The sequence below is a fragment of the Anser cygnoides genome, chromosome 3 (genome assembly GCF_040182565.1).
Source record: "Anser cygnoides isolate HZ-2024a breed goose chromosome 3, Taihu_goose_T2T_genome, whole genome shotgun sequence".
In the NCBI taxonomy this organism is placed as follows: Eukaryota; Metazoa; Chordata; class Aves; order Anseriformes; family Anatidae; genus Anser; species Anser cygnoides.
Genome location: NC_089875.1, coordinates 51,680,186 through 51,694,316, shown reverse-complemented (window position 1 = coordinate 51,694,316; position 14,131 = coordinate 51,680,186). Strand labels below are relative to the sequence as shown.

The window sequence follows — 14,131 nt, the reverse complement described above, 5'->3', positions numbered from 1 at the left end:
TGATATTCACTGCTAAAATTGCAGCAAATACTGCTAAGTTCATTGGTAGTTTTAACAGCTTTATTGATGCTTTTGTTAACTAAAGTGGAGGAACAGACAGAATATGTCATTTCTTCTTGGTACAAATTTCACTGTCTTTATTGTCATGTGTCCTTAAATATGTCCCTTTACTATCTTTGCATGCTATCACCTTACTCTCCACCAGATGCCATTCTCATTGTGCCCTGTCAAATGGGAATGCATTGGGAGGGACACATCCCTACCTGTCAGTTCAGCATTCGGCCACCAGCCAAGCTCACAGGCTTTACAAGTGAATTCATCCTGAACAAATTCATTCTCCTTGCAAGCAGTGCAAATCCAGCAGCAGCTCACTTCTCCTTTCCTGATCACCTGTAATGCAGAACATATCCTCAGTGATGAGCCTCTATAAGAGAACACAGAAGCCCCCACAGCAAACAGGTACCACCTGCATTGTTTAAATGACAGGATTCCTGCATGTGGGACATTGCAAACAAATAGAAAATGTGTCCTGGATTTATATCTAACCCTTTGTATTAAAAATTGTGCTTACAAGTTCAAGGATAATCTCTTAGGACAATTTCATTTTTTATTTATTTATGGTTTTTTTTTTCCTGAGTTAAAAGTGTAAAACCATTTTCCCTTTTGGTACAGTGTCACAGTGTTACATTTTCAATCAAACTTGAGAAGAGGTTTAGTCTGAGAGATGACTCAGGTTGGGACAAAGTCTTTCAGCTCACACTTAATATCTGTTGAATAGTAAAAAGCAGTAAATAAAGTCAAATATTAGAATGAAGACTGATTCATGCATTTACATATATATTTCATAATATTATTTAATATATTTTATATATTATGTATATATTATATATATATACAAGCACGAGCACATAATTTCTAATTTACAATGAAAAAGATTCTTGTCAGAAAGGAAGAATCCAGCCTTCTCTCCAGAATCTTCCTATCCATCTATATGCAGAACTAAGAAAAATACAAAATGTTTGTTTCATTGAATGAGATATGTATATATATTTTTTTGGTTAGCATTTCCTCCGGCATTCTGTGGAAAGAGTCCAATAGACTTCAATGGGAGATGAAGCTGGCATTTTGTATGCATGTTGTTTACATATACACACATACACAAACTGCACAATCTCAAAAACAGAGAAAAGATATTTTGGAGGGCAGTAAATACCAGTACTGTTTCCCCTCCAAGACTGCTGGAGTATGTCACTAAGCCTTTGCCAAATCATCAATCATCTATGGCTCATAGTAGCAATATACGATTTAAAAGCCACAGATATGTTTATTAAATGAAATTAGAAAGGAGAATCTTTTTTAAGGTGATATTCCTGAATCAGCTTCTTGCTATTTTAAACTTACTGCATCCATAGCATTTTGATAGTGGTAGAACATGTCTTTATGTCATCCAGATATGGCAGGTGGCAAAGTACTTGTAGCTTGATACAAGTGCTACTGTTTGGTAAACAGAGAGTGATTTCATTTGTTTTTCCATACCTCCTGTTGTGAACATGAGATATAAATGTGCTTTTTAATTATTTTTTTTCTCACAGGTGCTATTTTTGGAACAAAATACTGGATTCCCATGGGTTACATTATTTTAAGGCCCCTGAGTGAATCCCAGCCACTTACCAGTGTAGGCAATGACTAAGTGAAAATCTTGTTCTTTCTCACATAAGGTGAAATTTAATTCAAATCTTGTCATACTGGAAGATTCTGCATCAATGGCAATTTTAGAAAGTATGGGCCTTTATATGGGATTTTAAGAATAAAATGTTGATCTAGGAGTCTTTCTATAATTTTGGCTTTCCTGCAGAAAAGAAAGTTCTAAGTAACACCCTCTGTTTCCCTTGGCTTGAAAGAAGATTGCTCAGATTTAGTGAAAAAGCACTGCCTGGTTATTCACATTTATACGGAAAAAAGGATCTGATGCAAACCTTAATTTGCCCCTTCAAGCAAGGCTCGCTGCACACTGATCGGACCATCCCACTCTTGTTCATCTGAATCCTGTAGTCGTCGATGTTGAGTACACCCTCGTGCCAAGTTCCGATGAGGACATAGTCATAGCGGTTGGGCTCTATGTATTGCAGGTTCATGATGTCGTACCTGAAAGGGAAAAAATAGAAAGCTAGTCACTGCCCTGCAATATGAAGGATAAAAACTTACTATAGACTAGAGTTTCATGGAATCATCAAATAATGTAAGATCTGCAGTAAATAACAGCTCTGATTGTCATGTAATTACTGATTGACTGCCCTATTTACATAAAACTGTGGGTAAAAAGTTGTGTGTCCAGGAAGGACTGTATACCAAAGAAAGCAAGCTCTGCTAAAGATTCACCTGTACTGTTGTACTGTTTGGATGGTGTGTTTTCCAGCCATTTTTCAGAACCTTTAACATACACTTGGTGCCTACATATAGGTTGCTTGCAGTATTTCTTCTGCTGAGAACCCTGAAGTAATCATCCAGTAGAAATATTTGAACTAACTAAACTGGTGTGCCATAAGTTAACTGTAAGCACTAGTTCGCTATTTTCCTCACCTAACTCAGTGAAACTGTGAGGAAAAGTTAGCAGCCCAGGAACAATATTTACTTCCTTGCCCTAGGCATATAGCACAGAACTTCCCAGGACTAATATAAAAGAACCATAAAACACTGTTACAAAAGCATTCAATTTCCCTACTTCCATCATTGCCCTCCATGTGATGTACCTGATGTGTGCACATCCCTTACTGCTAAGTGTTTGTCTCCTTCTTTTACCTACAGAATGTGGCTTGTGCAAAGCAGTAATTGCAGTAATTGACTGTGGTAATTTCATAATAGGAAATATGCAAGAATGGGAGAATGAATAGTGGAGAGAGGAAAAAAAAAAAAAAAAACACAGAAGAGGATGGATCTACAGGCTGGCCTCTTCAGACAAGAAGGTAGGTAACAGGTATGTGTGGGAGGGCTTTAGAAAAAGAGGGTTGCAAACCAGTAATCAGTATTGGTGCTGAAAATCACAAAGCGTCTTCTGTTTTACAAGCCTGGGAATTAGTTACTACCTTGTTTTTCTCAACTGGATTGTCTCAGTCTCTGGACAAAAAATTCTTTAGCTTATAATGAGTGTTGCTAATCTGTATGCACATTAGGAATGAAAGGTAAGAAAAACATGAGCTGTAAATAAAACCAGGATGCTTGTTTGTGGGCAAAGTGGGAGAAATATCCAATTCTTTCTTTTCCGTTATTGAGGTTCAAACACGCAAAATTTCAACTCTGCAGTTCACAGAGGAAAGGTGCTCAAACTACTCTCTAGATGCCTAGTTTTGGTAATTGAATCTTTGAGATCTCTCTAGTGAAAGATAATTTAATGAAGTGCTTACTTACAACTGTATTTAGATCTCAGTCTTGCCAACGTGCATGCTCAGACGATGTCAGTGCCACTGCATGGCTCCACTGAACCATGCAGGAAAAGGGACTCCTGCCATTGACTTCAATGGAGCTCCAAGCAGGTGCTTAAAAAGCAGCTCTACAGCTCCATGGTTAGCAACTGGGTCTTAACCGAGGAGTTGCTATGGAAAGGGGTAAATTTCAAAGTCACCAGAAAACAATTCCTTCTCATTTCACATCTCATACAAAGGAATAACATAAAAAGTCATTCTTTTTTTCAGCATTATGAAGAGTCAGCATAGCAAGAAGCAGTAACAGCAGGGCACTTTATAATGTAGATTCAACAAACAGGAGTAAAATTGAGCAGGGGTGTACATGCTTCTTGCTAGCAAGCAGAACCTACTTTTTTTTGGTGTGATGTTGAATTAGACCAATACAAAATCAGTTAAAATGGACTGGAAAATGAATTCAGGAAGGGGAATAAAAGATTACTAAAACTTCATATTCCCTTAATAGAATTTTCTAGCCTACATAGATTGTTTTAATTTTTGCAAAAATATATTATAAGGCACAAAGGGGCATTCATTTAATATCATTCAAGAGCTGGCAAATTCAGGGATATGATTTTATTTTAGGTTGGAAGCCATTCTTATGTTTTCCTATAACACTGTTCCCTTTTCTATCAGTTAACCGTCAAAGAATAAAGTATGCACACTAAAAGATCTTACACAGTCTTGCATATGAGAAGATGTAGTACAATACTTGCAGCTTTGATATGCAGCTTGAATTTTAAGTGGAAAAATGTGATCTAACAAATATACTTGGCATGGAGACATGCATAAGTTCTTTATCCTTTCCTTCTTTTCTTAAATGAAAAATTCCATCTTTGAGTAAGGACAAGTTCAGTGCTTCAATAACTCCCTGTCACCATTCCCCCAGGTACACATATACAACTTTAGCAGTTTGGGGCTGTGTCCAAGCTACAAATGATTACCCCAAAATAAGTGAATTTGAGAGCTGTGAAGCTCTAAGAAAGTGAGGACTGTGGAGGCAGCTGGAAGCTACATGCATACAGCAGCATTTTCAGAAGCTATGAAAACATTCTGCACATAAGAAAACAAACCTTTATTTTAATGTAAGGACAAGGTCTCAGGTATATTGGGAAATGCTATGACCAAGTCACTGAGGTCATATGAACAAGTTACTTGTGAGCCAGACCATGAGCCAGCTGGTCACGGACACACACATACCCTGAGGTAAATGCTGGTTAGCCTGAAATAGCTGAAGTTACTTTTCTCCACAGCCGTAACATAAAGCTGGCAGTAAGTTCGGTATTCTGGAAGGCAGAATGGTAAACAGGATTGCTGAACAATGTTGGATTGTAACTGGACAAAACAACTACCCATGGAGCTAAACTCCAATAATGAATATTTGCCTCACAGTTCTTTATATACTATATGTGTTTTAAGTCTCTGCACTATGCATTAATAATTTACACAAAGCATTGCAGTAAATGGATTCACCAGATTTGAAGCCAGAACAGCTACTGGGTAGAGTTACATGGGTCTATATCTAAGTTTAGTTAGGGTAAAATGAATAACAATGCTTCTGTTAGCTTGTGAACACAAGCATTTCTCCACACATGCAAGGTCAAGCGTTGGGGCTGGACACTGACAGCTCCTGTCAGTTGTCCCATAGCATTTTATGGTCAGAGGCCTAAGCACATTTTTTGTCCTTGAAGGGTAAGTTTCTTCCTACTAGCCATAAGGTAAAAGTAGGCAGTTACCCTAGAACAGACAAGAACTTGAGATGTTCTGTCCTGAAATACATGGCTGTCCTCTGCCCCTTGCACAGGCCCAAAGAAGGATGTGGTGTGGACTTCTGCATCCCTCACAGCTTCTCCAGCCATTTCTTGGAATTTGGGTGATATGATTAATATTGAGCAAGCAAAAGGGATGTACTCTATGAAAGTCAAATGTTGACAAAGCCGTAAGGGATTCAAAACAAAATTTTATGAGTGTCAGCCAAGCATAACTACAGGCATCTCTATCTGATCTACCCACGACAAGCATAAACAGGAGGTTATGAGGATCTGTTGCTCAAAGAACCTTACAGATCTTGCAAGTAATTCCTGGCTTTTAAGAAGGAACATTGCCTTATTCCATCTTGTGAAGCTGATTTGTTTACATTATATAGTAACAAAACATTTAAAAACTTTGTACATATTTATGATGCATTCTTTCACTGGCATAGAAAAGCTGACAAACCAAATCTGTCTCTCTCTGCTTTATTTAGGTGTCATATGTGGCGTATAGCTTTTCATTTTGCTGAGGTACAGAAGTTCTTTGGAGTATTGATACTGTGGTGTGGCACATTCACTTACCCACAATGAACTTTACTGTGTGGGACACTAGAAACTCTAGGATGAATCTAGAGTGACATACTGATACATACAGTTCTACATGGGCATAAACTACTGCTGGTGTACAAAGATTGGACCAGCTGTACAGATATAAATGCCACAGACTGATACAAGGATTACAGCATGAATAACAAAAAGATTGTCTGAATTCTCTTGCCCAAACTAATGCTAACTCTCCAGCTGTGAAAATATAAATGAGAACCAAAAAAAAAAAAAAAGTAAAAAACCTCTACCAAAAATAACTCATCAAATTCTAAATAGGCCAGGAAAGAAAGAGAAATGAACCTTGCTACAGACCAAAATGATAGAAGGGAGAAATTCTATCATCCTGACCTACTCTGGAAAATATCCTGATATAAACCCTCCTATATTTTGAATTCAGGAACTGTTTGTTCTAATTCTGGAATTTATACTGATGAGAGTTGATGGGAGTCTCAGGTTACAAGCTAATGGATAATATGGGATAAAATTGGAAAATTACACCTAAACATCAAACTACATAGCTAAAAACTAGATAAAGCAGCATATGCAAAGCTGGAGCAATGCTTTTATGGAGATAAATAGTGTATATAAAGTTTAAAGATATACTAAACAGTACTTTCTCAGTATTATCTAAACTATATGTACAAATATCTGATTTATACATTTGTGTTAATAAGTGTGTGCAAGAATGTAAGGGAATTGCTTGCCTCTAGTTTCAAAGTCTGACTTAGCTCATTTATACCTTTGACTAAAAAAAATACAGTATGCAGCACTTTATGAGAAACAAGACCAAACTGACCAGGTTTTTTCTTATTTTAAATGTAATGAGCTGATTAAATGTATATACTGTGTTAATATAACAAGAAATGTAAATAGAAAATGGTAAAAAAGTTGGTCAGTTTTGATAACAAAAGATAGCAAGAGGAGTAAGAGTTGCTTTAAGGCCACCGTGTCTTGCAAATACTCTTTGAAGGCATACACCAGGCTGCACACTCTTGTTTATTCCAGAGCACTCTCTTTGTGCAGTGTTGGCACTCAGATGCATTTATGCAATAAGCCCAAAGATGGAGTGAGAGAGTCTTTTATAACACTTTAATAACTCAGTAGCAAAACTAACTTAAATGAAGTAACCCCTGAGTAGGATTCAGTTAATAATGAATCATGTACACCAGCAGCTGAATTAAATTTATTTAAAACAAATAAATAAATTCATCTGGGAGATGCCTCACTTAAAAGAATTGGACAGAGTCCACAGACCTAAATGAAGAGGAAAAGATTTATCAGCTGTCTCCCTTAAGAGAAACAAAGGTGATGTCCAAGTCCACAAAATTGCTGTCTCTCTCATTGCTTGGGTACATATTGTGTCTGCTAGGGAGGGGTAGACAGCAGCAGCTAACAAAGCTGGAATTTACTGGACCCCAAATGAGTGAAACCCAGTACCTTCTGGCAAACACTATGACTTATCCTGTTCTATTCTGACCTATCTTTGAACTCCGGGACAGCTGAGCTTATTTGAAGCAAGATAAGGAAAGCACACAGGAGTTCAGCAAGCAAGACTAAATACTGTCTGGCACAGATGCACGGCTGTCTCCTGGGGCACTTGGAGTAGCTGAGATCCAGTTGGAAAAGGATGTGCGCTACAGCCCTACCTTCAAAACCTCAGCAAGCAAATGCTTTGTTAAATTCCAAGCAATTGCATTAGGCCTTTTACGTAATAAAGCCCTGGTGGTGAGCCCCAGTGCTAGCTAGCACCAAAAGTCTGTGAGATACATGGTCCGTCCTCTCCCAAAACACTAGAAATGTTACAGGGTTTATTATAACTCCTGTGTCAGTACAAGCTGTAGCTACCAATGCATCATGTGTTACCAGTGTTATTTCCACCTGCTAGTAAGACTAACCCAGATAACTCTGTTTCTGTCTCACACTATGCATGCTTTTAGCAAAGCAGCCAGAGAAATCTCCATCACCAAATCCAGGAACACTGCCCCCCTTCCCAACATCTGGTACAATTAGTTGAGATAAAAAATCTCTTTACCTTCCAGGGGCATCTCCCTTTTCATCAAACCAAACTTCTTCTCCAGAAACACCGATGAATGTGGACTTCAGGAGAAACTCCAACAGCTTGCTGCCGTCGATTGGCTTCATAGCATCACACAGCCCAACGTGTCCAGGACAAAGGGAATGATGCATATTTTGGAGTCCATGAGCCATGGCATATATAGCATTGATGACAAATCCCATTTTACTGTCCTGAACATAGTTTTCTTCTAGGCTCTCATTGCCTGTTTGTAAAAAAAAAAAAAAAGAAAAGTTATAAACAAAAAAGGAATATGAAATAACAGAAAATACGGAAAAAGCAGTGAGAAGTAAAAAAAAAAATGTTTTCTTTTTCTCTTATAAAGTTTTACATATTTAAGAAACATAAACAAGGTGCCATCAAGGAATTAAAACAATAATTAAAAAATGAAATAAAGTGAAATTGGCTCTTTAGAAAACCCCATTTTAATCAAATTGTCAGTTTTAATTTGTTCATTCTGGAACTTTTGCTTGTCATTCCACAAAGTTATTTATGGATAAAAGGGTTAAACAGCCCAGCATCAGAACAACACATTTAATCTAGTACAATTTTTATAAGCAATTTGCCTAAAGTTTGATTTTTTGTCACATTTGAAGACTATTTTTGAAATCTCATTTTTTGGGGGGCAAAGATAGTAATGCCTGTTTCAGTGTAAATAAGCAAACAGTGTAAATCAGCATCACTTCTCAAGTTATCAGAAATAATCATGGTAGATAAAAGTAGTAGTAGGCGCACCAATTTGGGATTACTAGAGAGAGCCATACAAAGCTGGTCACACTAAGAGACATTTTATGTAACTGTGGCTTAGAAGATCCAGCCTGGGCTGGCATTGAAGTCTCTGTCCATTGATCAGGAACAATGTGGCAGTGAAGGCTTTCCCCCTTTAGCCCCGATCTGCTGACGTTCAGGCCCTGCCAGAGGGTGCCGTTTGTGGCTGCATTCCAAGCCAGGGCCCGCCAAGACCGGGCCATCCCCCAGTTTCCTGTCACAAGCTGCTGGACGCTGCCAGTGCCAACCCCGAGTCACAGAGGACCCAAACCGCATGGGTCCTGAGGGCGTAAGAAACCTCCCTGTTTTGTTTCCTTTCCCCTGAGTCATCCTATTTCAATATGCTCAAAACTGCAAGATGCTGTCATCTGTAGGCCTCCCACGTTACGCAGTGTTAACAGGCGTTTGCAACCCAGTCTCTAGTACTTTGTCTAAGTAACACCTTGTCTGCGCTAGGAAAGTAGGATGTGTGAGAGACTAGGTGTTAACTGACACTTCTCAAAGCCAGGTTGGAGAAGGTAGCTGTCATTTTCATATGAAGAAAAGAGGAAAAACTACAAGTTCACTGAAACTTTCAAGTTAAAAACCAGCTCCTTCTCCCAGTGCAGATATTGTATGGCTTTCAAAGCAGGTAATCAAGACAAACCTTACATTCATCCTTGGGAAAGACTCAGATTTGGGAGGCCTTCTCCATTTGTTTGCCCTACAACTCAGAAACGTCACCTGGGGATTAGCACAGATTCCAAAGAAAGGGATTTCTAGGTTTTGTTCTCTGGGTTTCCCTTGCACAGGACATTGGTTGCAACTGGGCAAGGAAGTCTTGCTTCAGTAGCTATTTTCCAGATGAGCAGAGCATAGCAAGCAGTTGTGATGGTGAAGAAAGAAAGCATTGTGAAAATACACATAATCTGACTGACTGGGTTTGTGTGCTCCTCACACTGAGATGCACTCGCTGCCAGCACCACCAAACAAGGAGCAGCCAGATAAATATTTCCCAGAGGCAACATATCTGCCACTTTCCTTGCAGGAAAAGATTCGTAACTCCCATTCAAATCACATCCCATTCAGATCCATGTTATAAAATACAGTGAGAATAGAAACCTTATATGTACACCGACAGAATATTTAACCAGGGAAACAAACACTATGGCACTGCATGTACTACTCACTTACAGTACGCATGGCACAGTCTAGGCATTTGTTCCCCAAACTAGTTTATGTGTGGTCCGAATATATTATCTCTAGGTGTGTTTTATCTGCTGATTAGTCCCTTAGGACTAACACAGTGTGAATTTACCACTGCTTCTGCCTTCCTGTAGAGGAAAATGAATGTAGAAAATGAATGTGTTCTCCATCCTGACATGAAAGAGAGGTGGAAAGACCCTGAACTCAGCACTGCAGTTCTCTGCCATGGTAGCCTCTTGGTGGCCAGCAGCTGAAGAGATCACAAAATGACAAAAAGAGGTCACAATGGTTTTCTACCTGAGAGTTTATCTGAGATGCCTTCCTAATTTCTCAATTAATGAAAAAAATGTATAGGAACATACACTTCAGTGACCCTTTCAGGAGATAATGGCAGTATCCATACACTTTTCCTGAGACAAACATTCAGATGGCTGCCAGAGGTAGAAATGTTTTAAAATGAGACTATTTTCCTCAAGTATGTATGACCTTAGCAAAGCACAGATTTGGTTTCTCATATTTCAATATAATATGCGTACCTCCAAAGAGAATAAATATTTGATGGTGGGAGGATTTGCTTTCGACTAAGTATGAGTGAATAGCTTGCATTGAGGCTTGAAACGTAGCCCCACACTGCAGAGGTGACTGCCTTTCTGCACTTGCAGAAATAGTTGCACTCTAGTGGAAAGTACCATAAGAAGCCTCATCTGGTAATGAATTGTCCACAGATCAGTAATATAAAATTCCCTATGTGCAAATAAGCTATTTCACAGTAAATCTACCATGAGAAGTCATGCTTTATCTAAATTTAACTTCCTGCTGGCAAAATCCAATTTATTTCATTTCCACCATTATAAGTTATTGATATACTCATGTATTTGGGCTTGTAAAAATTCACTTACAACAATAAGTAAGAACTGTTTTTTTAAGAAAGTGAGATCATGTAATTATGTTTAGCCAGAGATAAAATACAGGAAATCAATCATCAATTAAACTTTCACAGGACAGCTTTTTAAGAAATGCAAGAACTATATTTTTTTTGTTATGAGCCTTGTCTATAAAGTTGCTATTTTTCCCTTAATGAGTCTTTGAAAAGAGCAAAGCAGAACTCTGGACTGTGAAACTTTCACTTTTACTTCTTCTCTCTCAAAAATATTACTGATCTACAAAAACTAACCTGAACACTAGGGTGAATTAACATTAAAAATAAAAAAGTATTTTGTTACCTTTCTTATTTATTTATATTTTCAAGGGACCTTAGTTTTTACTACGCAAAGAAAAATTGTAAGTCATGTTAGTATCGGATTAATTGAAATCACTTGAATTAGGCCATTACCTTTTTGAATGACATTGAAGTATTCAGGTGTCCTAAATTTCACACTTACTTATTTTTCTATTGGATGCAATGCAAATCTTCCTTTAATAATTTCCTTTAAACAATTCCTCAAAGGTTTGGGTCATTTTTTCTTATCAAAATTTTGTTTTTATTCTCTTTTATTTGTCAGTCATCATATGAAAGACGAAAAAAAGAGGGAGTCTATACACACATAGTCTACTTAAAAAAAAAAAAATCACAACAACATCAAAAAACACCCTGACTGTACACAACTGAAAAATGCTCCCAGCACATCTAAACGTAATACCTAAGTAGATGCAGGACAGAATAAAATCTCATGAAACAAATTGTTAGTCTTTCCTTTTACTGTAATGTGCCTCAAAATTAACTAGTATTATCTCCAGGTAGGTACTTACAAGGAGCTGAATGTAAAGCAACCATGAATACAGTCTAATGCCTTTGCTGTGAAGTAGGTGTGCAACTATTGGTGTTCTCAAGAGCAGAGAGGGTACTCATACAAATCTCACTTGATAAACTGAAATTGAGAAAAACTATAATACCAAATGAGGGCTAGAAGTGACGTAAACTTTAAGGTAGAAGGTGAAGACAGGAAAAGCCTATACTAATATTCAGCAAGAAATTAAGCACGAATGATTACTTGTTTGTGGTCCTCAGAAAGGTTAGGGCAGGAAGGAATTTGGGATGGAAAGAAATGTAAAAACATTTTGGTTGGAGAATTGGATCAATACCTAGCCAGTTGGTAAATTTTGAACAAATATGCACATTTGATAAAGAACACAGTCTGTTCACAGATGACTCCTGATTAGAATAAAAAGACAAAAAAAAAAAGACAAAATCTGTTGAATAAAATTGTTATAAATGATAATGTTTGATCTGGAATAAGCAGATATTTTTATAGTTTGTTGCAGACTGCAAAACGAACTGTCATATGCTGAATATTTAATATCATATAAAAAGATATTTTGTTCTCTTGGTCCAGTTAGTATCTCTTATGAAAGCTATCATCTTTTCTGGCAGTCATGACAGAAGAATGAAGGTCTTAGAAATGGTACACACTGCCTTCTTCAACTGTAGTGGTCCTTCCCAGGACTGAAATGCTTTGTGGGTAAACCATATGAGATTTTAGCTTTATTACCAGTTGCGTGGTGGGGGGCTACTTTCAATATGAGTGCTCATTTAAGCAAAGAAATGATTTTGGAAGTACAACCAGGGCTAAATTTCCCTGGGAAGATGAAAAAAAGAAGTCTGCCATACTTGGGCTGTGTGCAAAACAACCTGGCACAAAGCCACACCAAAGAGTGAAGAGTGCTTCCCTGACAAGATGCCAGGCAGCAGATCATGGTAACTCCATGATCTGGTAGAGCGGTACCCAGGTTTGCAGCAAATGTCCCCATGTGTTGGAGAAATCGTGGAGGCAGATTTCCTATCCTCTCTTTCAGTCCCAGCATACACTGCCTTACCAATGACTCCGAGCAAACATGACCATCTGGCTCTGTACAAGTTTGTGAGTGATATAACATGCCCTTGGCAAATAATGGAAGTCACATATCTTGCAGTGCCTTATAAGAGAAGACCTGACAAACTTGGACCCCACCAAATTTGTGCCATAGGATCTTGCAGGGAGCAGGGCAGAAGGCCAACATGCTGAAAAGTCAGGTCATTTCAAATCTGGGTCCCTAACAGTAGCAGCTAAAGATTATTTTGGCAATTAAACGGCACATGAAAGGTGATGAACAGACTTAGCTCAATTTTTTTTGGTTTGTTTTTGTTTTAATTTTAGGATATCTGTCTCCTTGGAAAAAATAGGGCACTTTTATTTAGATGCATAACTATCTAATTAGAGCTTTATCTTTGGACACATAGGAGAGAAAATGCAATTAATTCTACATTTCTCTTTTGTCACATATTCCTTGTATATTTTTTCTTTTCCTTTTTTGGGATCATTTTATCTTGTTATTTATCATGTTATTAAGAGCCAAATTAAGATTCTATTAAATAACTTTTGCAAAAGGCTTCTTTTGTTTAAGCTCATTTGGCATTATGGGTTCAGGTATTTTACAAATATTGCCAGTTCTTTCTTTCTCACGTTCTATTTATAACATCTCTTATGTTATCTAACAACAAGGATAACAACATAATTATTTAACAAAATTCACCTTAAGGCATTGCAAAATGGTTACTAAAGATTATAATGCCTCTAATTGTAATTAGTATAGAGATGATGTGTTCACAACCTGCACAGTAAATGGCTTTCTCTGCATATCATCTTTTTAAAAGCAAATGCATTCTGTTCATTAATATTATATGGCAATGGAATCTGAATAAAATCTTCATTTATTGATGGTATAGAGAGGAATTCGTTGACTCCACTGCTCTCATTAAGTCCAAATGTAGTTAGAGCTAAGGTGTCGGATTCATAAAAGTTATTTATTGCATACAAAAACATCCAAATGCCCATCTGTATCAGCCCACAATCAAATAAGCAGCTACAAAATTAAAAAAAAAAAATTATCTGAAGTTGTGTTTTCAAAAGTAACTGCCTGTTATCCAGGCAATTCCAGCTGTAGCTGCCTGCCTGAGAAGGAGAGGCCAGTAAATGTTAGTGAGTGATCAGAACAAGTAATTGTGGATCAGGGCTGCAGACTTTGCTTAGATTATTGTAATGGACTGTCTCAATGACCTTGGTGGCTCTATGTACAAGCTAATGTGACTGCTGGAAATTTGTGCAAAACTGATTTTGTTTGTTTGTTTCACCAACCAAAAATAGGATAAGAAAATAAAAGGCTTTGTTTCAATCTGAATTTAAAAATTACTTGCAATTTTCATGAGACAGAATGATAGACTGAAAAATTTGCCACAGACCATAATAAATGTTTCATTTAACCTACAACAGATAATCCTATCATGGTAAATTATTTTCTCAAGTATGGTTTCT

At 37.4% G+C, this 14,131-nt stretch overlaps 1 protein-coding gene across 5 annotated transcripts in view; it reads right to left on the bottom strand.

Moving 5' to 3' along the window:
• The window catches only part of GRM1 (glutamate metabotropic receptor 1), a 185,728-nt gene that overhangs the window by 35,365 nt on the left and 136,232 nt on the right, over positions 1 to 14,131 (bottom strand). For all 5 annotated transcript variants that reach the window (XM_048067862.2, XM_048067863.2, XM_048067865.2 and 2 more), the window contains 3 exons: positions 7,848 to 8,094; positions 1,977 to 2,145; positions 264 to 390 (listed from right to left, as the gene is read on the bottom strand). In XM_048067862.2, the coding sequence (XP_047923819.1) occupies positions 264 to 390; positions 1,977 to 2,145; positions 7,848 to 8,094 (543 nt within the window). The remainder of the gene's footprint in view (positions 1 to 263; positions 391 to 1,976; positions 2,146 to 7,847; positions 8,095 to 14,131) is intronic.